This window comes from Chinchilla lanigera, unplaced genomic scaffold (genome assembly GCF_000276665.1).
Source record: "Chinchilla lanigera isolate Chin_1 unplaced genomic scaffold, ChiLan1.0 scaffold00029, whole genome shotgun sequence".
Classification (NCBI taxonomy): Eukaryota; Metazoa; Chordata; class Mammalia; order Rodentia; family Chinchillidae; genus Chinchilla; species Chinchilla lanigera.
Window position 1 is genome coordinate 21991535 of NW_004955430.1, and position 10178 is coordinate 22001712.

General features: G+C 42.4%; 1 protein-coding gene across 1 annotated transcript in view; it reads left to right on the top strand.

Annotated features, from left to right (window-relative positions):
• Window positions 1-8154, top strand: part of Tgfbr2 (transforming growth factor, beta receptor II (70/80kDa)) — a gene marked incomplete at its 5' end in the record, with an annotated part of 80351 nt that extends 72197 nt beyond the window's left edge. The window contains 2 exons of the mRNA XM_005387519.2: window positions 2152-2279; window positions 5527-8154. Coding sequence (XP_005387576.2) covers window positions 2152-2279; window positions 5527-5706 — 308 coding nt within the window. The remainder of the gene's footprint in view (window positions 1-2151; window positions 2280-5526) is intronic.
• Window positions 8155-10178: the final 2024 nt, after the last annotated feature.

The following is a 10178-nucleotide window of genomic DNA, read 5'->3' on the forward strand; positions in this document are numbered from 1 at the left end:
TTCTTCTCTTCTCTTCTCTTCTCTTCTCTTCTCTTCTCTTCTCTTCTCTTTTCTTTTCTTTCCTTTTCTGACATTATCTTGCTAAGTTGCCTGGGATGGGATCAAACTTGTGATCTTCTTGCCTCATCCTCTCAGAGCTCTGGAATTCTAGGAATGCATATGCCACCACCATATTCAACTCATTCTCCAGCATTTATTTAAACAAAACTCAATTCATGTTTGTTGACTGCAAAATTGAAGACTCTGAGCAAGAAATTTAAAGACAAAGAAACTCATCATCTTTCTTGGACTTTAAGAATGTGTAGTCTATCAGAAAACAGCAAACGAAAGGAATAAAGGAGACATAGGTACTATCCAAATCAAAAGATCTCACCTCAAGAGCAGCATGCATAGAGTGATTTCATGACATTAAGGGCAAAAACATACATAAAGTGATGATTTGTGTTTGTCTCAGTGTGGTGGGAGCAAGAGGCTTCTTCCCAAACCCTTCTATATTTCAAATTGTAAAAAAAGAAACATCTCAGCAGCTTTTTTTTTTTTGAGTGAGGCTGAAGAAGGTAAATATGCGAGTAAGGTTCTGGGAAAGAGGAAGAAGGAGAACAAAATAAAACAGAAACCAAAAACTCGCTGTCCCTTTTCAATGTGTTATTTTTGCCATGAAAGTTTCTCAGTATGGAAGGACTAATTATTGAAAGTTTTATTCATTGAATAATACTATTTTGAAGTCAAAAGCCAAAGTTCCTACTTACTTTGCAGAAAATGTGGAATTTGGCCCATTGTCCCTTTTAGCCCAGTCATAGTTTAGTATTACAGTGTTTTTTGTCTTTTCAGTTCACCTGTACCCTGTTGATCTACCAATTTTCTCATTTAAACTAGGTTGTTTTAGTACTCACTCAGATTTTATGTACTCCCTTTTTGGATAGGATTGATCCATTGAGTCATTCACTTATGAACAGGCCTACTCCTGAAATAACCCATTAACCTGTCAACCTATTGATATAATCCATAACAGAATCAGTCCGTTCTTGAAGGTGGAGCCCCATTGACCTTACCATCTCTTAAAGGTTTCATTTGGTCTCATCTTTTAATACCTAACGATGATAATTAAATTTCATCAAGAGTTTCAGTGGAAGCATTCAAATCATAGCATCAGGGGGCCTCATGTCAATGAAATCATACAATATTTGTTCTTTTACATTTGGCCTGTTCCTTTAATATAATGTCTTCAAAATGTACCTAACTGTAAGGACGGTGGGAGGCAAAGATAACCCAAGACCACCAGACTTATATATAGGTGACATGACGTGGAATTTATTGTGCCTGGGTGCAGGCAGACAGAGGGCAAAAAGACCATCTGTAGGAAGCAAAGAGAAGCAGAGGTTTTTTTATAGGGCTTGAAAGAAAGCAAGGGACATTAGGCAGGAAGATATTAGTAAGCATCTGTGGTCAGATTTCTCTGGATGTCTTGTGCCTCAATGGGTGAAGTCCTTGAGCCATCTGGGGTAAATGCTTGGGTGTCTTCAGATGTCCCAGTATTTGGAAGTTTCCATGCTCCATCTTATCTTTTTTGCAACATTCTATGTTTGCTGAGGGCACTGAGCTGAGAACAGCGTCCCCACTGGCAGACAGATTAGGCACTGGGAGAGTCATGTCTGAATTGAGCATCACAGCAGCATGTGTCACAATTTCACACCTCTTGCTGGCTGACTATTCTCATAAATGTAACACCACATCTTAAGTTGGTCTGTGTACTGTGGGCCCACACAGGATCCCGTGTCATTGTAATATGTACAGTTTTCCCACCTGCCAAGAATTCGTTCCATCCCTTTGGGGCAAATCACCCCATCAAAAATTCCTGTGGTAAAATGTAAGCTATATGACTTCATCTCTCTCCTCTTTGTTGCCAGATACTAGCAGAATGCTGGCACATAGCAAGCACCCAACAATTTGTTGAATTATTCTTAGGATCCTTCCATAACCATTACTTCCTTATTTTAATGCATTGTTATTAAAAAATTTTCTTGCAGTAATTCTAGAAATGTTTTGACACTCAGTACTTCATGCAACCCAACCCAGCATCTCCACACGCCTACCTTCTCGGGCTGTACATACCATGCTCAGTTGGCTTATGTGTGCCTGCTCTTTTCACAGAAGTAAAAGATTATGAGCCTCCATTTGGTTCCAAAGTGCGGGAGCACCCTTGTGTTGAGAGCATGAAGGACAATGTATTAAGAGACAGAGGACGACCAGAAATTCCCAGCTTCTGGCTTAACCACCAGGTAAGGAGTAATGACAGCTGAAGGGTGAATAACGTTCATCAAACGGACCCTCTTAGGTAAGAGAGAATTTGTGGATACTGGGCTTAAATCTGAGACCAGGTTCCTTCATTTGCTATGGCCCAGTTAGGGTTTGTTTATAAAGAAAATTTCAATAAAATGGATGCCATTGTTGTAAGTTGCAACCAGCAGATCTATAAATCACAAATAACCATTTGAAAGGGCATGGGTCCCAGCATCCCATCCTTTTTGGCTCTGAGTTAAAATATCCTGCTTGCAGCCGCTGCCGTTTGCTCCCTGTGGCTTTACATCAGGCGTTCAAGTCACATTCCTTGTGGATTCCAGCTGATTTCCTCTGGGATTCTCCAGCTCTGGGAAGAAATCCTAGGCAACTGTGAAACAAGCAAGGCTGGCAGGCAGCTGGAAATAAGAAATGACGGTAGGGTGCAGGGCAGCGTCTGGGCTATGCGTACAGAGCTGCAAGAGGCCAGTGAGGGAAGTGTCCGTGGAGGAAAGGGAAACCTGTCTGTTGGGAACTTCCTGGTGACTTCTTATCTTTTCTCTTCAAGAAATGGAAGCTAGGGGCTGGGGATTTAGCTCAGTGGCAAAGCGCCTGCCTGGCAAGCGCAAGGTCGTGAGTTCGGTTCCCAGTACCAGAGAAAAACCAAAAAAAAAAAAAAAAAAAACAAGAAATGGAAGCTGAGGTAGCTTCTAGCAGAGCAGCGGTTTGGACTTCAGGGAGGCCTGTTCAAATTCATTGCTTTTGGGGGTACTGGATGAGAGCAGCAGTCAGAGCAAAAGAAGAAAACAGTCTTTTGTGAGTGAGGGGACATTGGCCATGTGTGTGACGCACCCAGGAAAGAGCCCTTCATGAGTAATAAGAGCGACGGTGCGCCTTGCTGACGAAACTGCTCTATCTACTAAGTAAAACCCTTTATTGCCTCTGATGAATGAATTCCCTCATCTCTGAAGACTCATGCTAAGTTGTAGGTTTTCCTAACAGCAAGGCAAATTCAGACAAGAAATAGAAACAGCAAATCAGGCTCAAACGGCAAGACAAAGGAGCAGGAAGCCTAGTCAGAGCCAGTCCTGGTCCAGACTGGCCACTTTAGCAACAGACTTCAATAAAATCAGGGTGAGGGAGACCCAGGCTGCGGAAGGTCGGGGCCTCCTCTGGGGTTTCAAGCAACCTATCTTTGACTCTAAAAATCCAAGACTATTTGCATTAACTGTGGAATCAGAAAGTGCTAGACTGGTTTGTTCCTTTCAAAATTTGTTGCTTCCTCTGCTGCATAGTTCTTATAATGAAACCATTATTCATGATGATAAAATTCTGGAAAGAATTTGCATAATACATTTTTTCTCTTAATGAGATTTGTTACCCTATTGATTTCAAGTTAATGCTTAATATTTAATTGAATTTACTGCCTGTAATTACAGTGCCAGAATAAAATAAGTGTTCCTTGTATACCAACAGTAACACTCTATTCCTGACAGGGCCATCAATCAATACCGTCAATTAGGTGAATTATGCAATTAATTCAATGTGGAGAACTCATGGGGTAGGGAGGAAGAGAGAGTGGTTCCTAGGAGGGTTGTGAAAGTTGCTGGTATTGAAAGGCAAGCACTAGTTCTTCAGGGCAGCGTGAGGAGATGTCCGTGGCACCTCAGCCGCCTGTGTGAGAGATCGCCATAGACAACGTTACTGCTCCACATGGAAGGAGCTCACTTCATTTCCATCTACCAGAGTATATATTGAGCTCCTGCCTGCTTTATTTTCAAAAAGGATCTGAAATGGTAGCAAATATATTTGTAATGCAAAATAGAAATTAAGCCAGTGAGAGAAAATTCATGCCACCTTCCTATGCAGTGTGTCCTAGACGAGCTCACTGGATTCAGGCCTTTGGGGGGTAGGATGAACCCCATGAAATGACTGACAGACAAGCACAGGTGACATACAAAGACAGCTGTGATACGGGGGCCAGCGTTATTAGATGTCATCCTTGCCAGCTCTTCGGAGCTGCAACTGAATCATTCCATGGAACACGTACCATCAGGTGGGGTCCAAAGTAGTTCCCCGAAAGAGGAGATGAGGACTCAAGCTTAGCTGGGACAGGTTCTTGACCTATGGTCACAGACAAGCGTTTCAGGATGTGTCAGTAATATGCATAGGAAAATATATTAGGCTGAATAAGAAAATAAGAGGAAATGGGGAAGAATTTCAGCTTGAGGAACTGAAGGGAGCATAACTCTGATGGGGAAGATTAGATTCACCCATCAAAATAGGAAAGCAGTAGCTTTCATGTAGTAGTTAGGCTGGTCTAGGGGCTTGTGGATCATTATCTCTGCTGTGGTTTTGCAAGATGGTTCTGGAGAAGTCCTTGTAGCTTAAGGGAGCAATCCGTTCTCCATGGGATGACTTCTACTCCTGCTTGAAGTGGTCTCCTTTCAGGTGGGGCTGTCAGTCCACAGTGACCAAGGTGACTGAAAATTTAGGATAATGACTGAAGGCTTCTAGGTGAGCACTGGCAGTTGAATTTCCCTGTAAATTTCTTATGTTAGTGTCCTCAATCTTGAAGGGGTATGAGATAGGACATGTAAATTTAGGGCCAGTCAACTTTCTATCGCCAGCTTTTAGACAGACACTCCCTACATAATTAACATGCCTATATGCAGAACTGAGCAAGGATCTGACTCAAAATTTTAAAGAAATAGAGGAGACAGATACAAAATGAATGTCAACCTTTATGCTGAATTTAGTTACCAGTTGGGCATCTATAGGCAGAGTGATTTTTCAGCAAAAGTCCTTGACAACATTAGAAGAAAACACAAATCAAACTTTCAATGAGTAGCAAGTTCAGGATCCTTGACTTCTCCTGATCTTTGTCCCTGTGGTCATCTCTTGACTGTTTCACATAGACTTCACAAAATGAAACAAGGGTCTGTTCCGGTACACTTCTAGGTTGGAGTATTCAGGTTTGTGTTTGTATGATCCAGCCCTGGAAAAGGCAAAATGAAGGAGATAGTAAAAGGCAAGGGAGAGAAAGAGGCTGAGCAAGGATGAGTAGGCTGAGCACAGGTGATTTTTCGGCAGAGAAATTTTTGTATGATACTATAATGGCAGATATGTGCGATTACACATTTGTCAAAACCCACAGCATACACAGCACAAAGGATGAACCCTAATCTGCTATTTGGACTTCGATTGATAATGACTGATGGTGCCGTTCGGTCTTCTTCTCCACTACAGGGCATCCAGATGGTATGTGAGACACTGACTGAGTGCTGGGACCATGACCCAGAGGCGCGTCTTACGGCCCAGTGTGTGGCAGAACGCTTCAGCGAGCTGGAGCACCTGGACAGACTCTCCAGGAGGAGCTGCTCTGAGGAGAAGATTCCTGAAGATGGCTCGCTGAACACTACCAAATAGCTCTTCCGGGGCAGGCGAGGCCTAATCCAAAGAACCCGCCCCTCTCACCAAAGAACAGAGGCAGCAGGAAGCTGCCCCTGAACTGATGCTTCCTGGAAAACCAAGGGTCACTCCCTTCTGATAAGCTGTGTGAAGAGCGGAAATAGCAGCAGTAGGGAGAGATGACAGAAAGCATTCTATGCCTTTGACTTTGTCATGGGATAAGCTGTGTTAGCACTTCCTCAGGAAATGAGATTGATTTTTACAATAGCCAATAACATTTGCACTTTATTAATGCCTGTATATAAATATGGAATAGCTATGTTTTATATATATATATCTATATATGTCTATATCTATAGCCATACTCTGAAAAGAGACAAGGAAAAAGATAAAATATTCCCAAGAAATTGGTTTTATTGGAGAGCTCCAGAACCCGGCAGAGAAGGCAGGAATTCATGACAGCATTAGCATTTGACAATCACACATGCGATGAGTCTCTGACCATTTAATGCGGGAGAACTTTGCATCAGGAGAGTGGATCCATGTCTCAGAGCCATGCTGCAATGCTTTTGCAATAGTAATTCCTTTCATGACAGGTTTTTTCTGGCCATGGAGCTAAGTATAAAGGCACTGTTTGGGGACCAGTATTCCTGGGGTTCCTGTGTGCCTTTGTTCCTCCTGGACTTGTTGCTTAATTTCCAAGTCAAACATCTATCTGTTTTGTGAACCTTTTTCCTCAACCAGGTTCACAAACTCAGCCCCATCAAATAGTTAAAATGTTTTAAGTCTCATCTCTTCCTTTCACAGGCAGTGGAAAATCAGAAAGACACATTTCCCCATCCATGAAATTGCCACATCATCTTCTAATAAGACTGTTCTTTTACATTTTCTCACTGTACCAGTGTTACTATTGTCCACTCAGGCCTTCACCCTTTCCTAAAATGGAAAAACTCCCCAACTGGTGGGGTTCACTGTACCGGAGCTTTTTGTCTCACTTGGCCTGTGTAGCCGTTTCTATGCAAACACTAATGTAATCCATCTTTCTGGGTTCTGGAATGCTCAAGCACATTCTGGCCTGGTGGAAGGGATTTAAACTGTACAATCCCGCCACTATCAAGACCGTCATCCTCCAGGCTTTCTGAACAAATATTTTGCTTGATCAACACAGTGTTTAAAAAAGTTGAGCCACTTTTTAAATATTTGGAGATTTTGTAGAAAAATCTATATCCTAGATAAGGATAGCAAATGGTTTCCAGGTCTCCAGGCCTCACTGTTTACAGAATGAAGGCAGAGACTCACTTCAAAAGCTGCTTCACTTCTCACTGTAAACATTTGTGCTTTTCACTGCCTAGCCCCACCCCTTACCAAGGTCCCATGTAAGAAACATGCGTTCAAGCATTTTCTGTGGCTATGTAATAGGATTTTAACTACCTTTATCTAGTTTAAAATTCATCTATTGGATTAAAGAGGACCTGCTCTGTACGTTCCTTGTTAACCAAATCTCTTGTTTATATGCTAAGAATTTTCTCTTCTGCCTTAGAGATGAAAAGCCTTAACTCCAAGAAGCTTTCCTCGTGGTTACAGATCGCTGTGTTATGTCAGCCTTCCCAGCCTTTGCAGAAATTACTCTTGAGGACTTGAATGTGGGACATTGGAGTCCTGTTTGCAGTTAGGAAATCTGGGTCCATATGGAGAGGAGCAAAGGATGAGCTTTAATACTTCATAGGAAGCTTGTTAACACACAAACAAGTGTTGATGCTGCAAGTAGCAACCTTTTCTTAAAAAAATGTTTCTTGAAACTGCTTATTTTCCACCAAATAGGAATATTAAAGAGGGATTGGCAGGAACCATGTCAGGTCTCTTTCGAATGTGGAAGGCCTTATCTCATTGAGGTTTTAGGTTGTTTGCTGAACTGGGGATGGAATTTCTAGGCACCCTCCTCACTGTGGTGGGTGAGAGAGTTAAGAACAGTTCTCCTGCAGTGCCATGGAAGCGCCCAGAAATTCCACTTGCACCTTAGGATTTGCCATCCCAAATAGCTGTTGCTCATTGACCTCTAGTGGTGAGTTGCTAGAATACTGGTCCATTGATTGATGGGATAGTCCAAGATTCAAAAAAGAGGGTTGTCTCTTCCTGGTCATTGTTAGCAGAAACTGGAATGTAATGTCAGATGATACTGTGGCTTGTTTTGTTTATTTTTTTTCTTATTCAAGAAAAAGAAAGACCAAGGAATAGCATTCTATAGTTCCTAAAAATACTGACCTATGTCACTACTATGCACAAAGGAAAAGTTTTATTCTTTTATGGAACACGTCAGCTGTACTCATGTATTAAGATAGGAATGTGAAAGCTAAATACTCTTTTTATATAAAAAATCTCAAGCACTTATTTTCATGCTATGCATTGTTTGTCTTTTATATAATTAAAATGTTTATTAGACTGAATAAAGCAAAAGTCCTCAGGTGAGCTTCCTGCCTCCGGTCCCTGTTCTTACTAGTTAAGCCCATTTGCCTCACTGCATTGTTCTGCAGGTTATGCAGAAAGTGTCAGTGGGCAAATCCTTTGCAGCGTTCTGTTCATTGTCTTCTTCCAGTGAACGCCTCCAGAAGCTTACTAATACGAGATAAAGCAGTAAGTACTGAAGCAGAGATACACTGCTCTTTCGTGTTGTTCCCAGCTTCTTGTCCTTCTGTGTGCTTGCATGACCTCTTTCCTGTTCCCAGGAGCTGTGTTTATCCACATAGCTCTTGCTTCCAGGGATTGCCGTGGTGAAGACTGCTTCAAAGAGTTTGCATCTCCACATATTTTTGTCCTTCACACTAGCAGACCATCAGCTGTTTCTGACTGCGGCCTTGTGATGGGCTTCCTCCCTGTCCCGTGTTTCTCAGTATTGCCGTCCACATGTGCTTTTAATTGATTTATCCGATGGAAGATGAATATGCCTCAGGAAGTTGGCCACGGATCATTGCTTCAAGGGTTTCTTGTGACAAAGTAGACGATATTTTCTGACTGTACTTGAAACTACCTGTTTCAGAAGCTGAGGGATTTTGTGGAATCTTGTGAGTTACCAGCTAGGTTCCAAATAGCTAAGTTTCTAAATAGTGAATGTTGGGGTTTTCACCCTCAGAATTGGTGACATTTTGTGTTGAATAATTCTTTGTTAGGAAAGGAGGCAGTGCAGTGCATTGTCAGGTGTTGCGCAGCACCCGTGGCCTCTGCACACTAGATGCCAGTATCACCCACCCCCAACAACGACAAGCAAAAATGTCTCCACACATTGCCAAATGTCCCAAAGGGAACAAAATTCCTCTCTGCTGAAAATCGCTGAGCTGCGTGAGTGTTAGTTATAGTTCTGTTTTAACTAGTAGCAGCACAGCAGTGACAAGGTTTACTCTTCTCCGTTTACCGTCCATGTAAGCAGGTCAGATTGCTTAACTTCCCATGCATCCACCATCATGGACAGAAGGAGATTTTATGAGCCTTCCATTACATACAAGGCATAGCCTTGTGGTGAGCAGTGTACATAAGGCTTTGTAGTTGTGTCTTGAACTTGGAAAGCCTTCAGAACATGTTGACGTATACTAAGTTGGTTTGATAAATACCAAGAGTTGCTTTTGAAAAGAGGCAAACTTTTAGGTAAATCCTAGAGAGTAATACTAACACAGAGAAAACAGACACATTCTGCAGGCCTAAGGACAGGAGAAGCTCTTGTGTGGGTGTTGATAATCCGAGCAGAATGCTCATTCACTGAGTACCTGCTGTGTTACTAGATTTCATCTGCCATTAGCTCCATGAGAAAGATATGCCATTTCACAAGTGAAATAGATTCTCAGCTCAAGAAGCTCAGGTTTTATAGGAAGCCCTCCTAGACCTCGTCGCAGTCTGGAGGAGTCCAGTTTGTAATCCCAAGGAAAAGTTACTGGAATTCCAGTAAGTAATTCTAATCTACCACTTCCAGTGCAACCCCTGGTGAGAATAAAGATACTCAGGCATATTTGTAACTGTGGGGAGCCAAAGGGGGTCCTAAGTCCAGCTAGAATGATGGCTAACTGGAACAAAGGTCCTGACCCAGGGCTGAACCCAAGTTTTATTCGTGAAGAGGGGAGTCGCTCAGGGGTGAGTGACTGTGAGAGTGGTGAGAAATAGGTGAGTGCTGTGAGCTGGGCCAAGTAGCAGGCCTGAAATCACCTCTGCAATATGCAGAGAGAGATATGTAGAGAGAGTCTGCATATCACAGATATCGCAGTATCTAGTGTTTTGGGGTCCAGTGCTTCAGTTTTTATGTGTAATCATCATGTCACAGATTCTTTCTTGAAGCTCAGTCGTAGCTGACAGTATGGCAGCTCTTGGTCTAGCTCACACAGACTGCTTGGGAGCTATAGGTGGGGCATCACTCACCTGTTACATTGCTTTAAAGACTACATATCAGCACGTCCCCTAGACTCATTTGTGTTGCTTAAGCCAATTGAAGGGCAAAAGAAATATGTTTA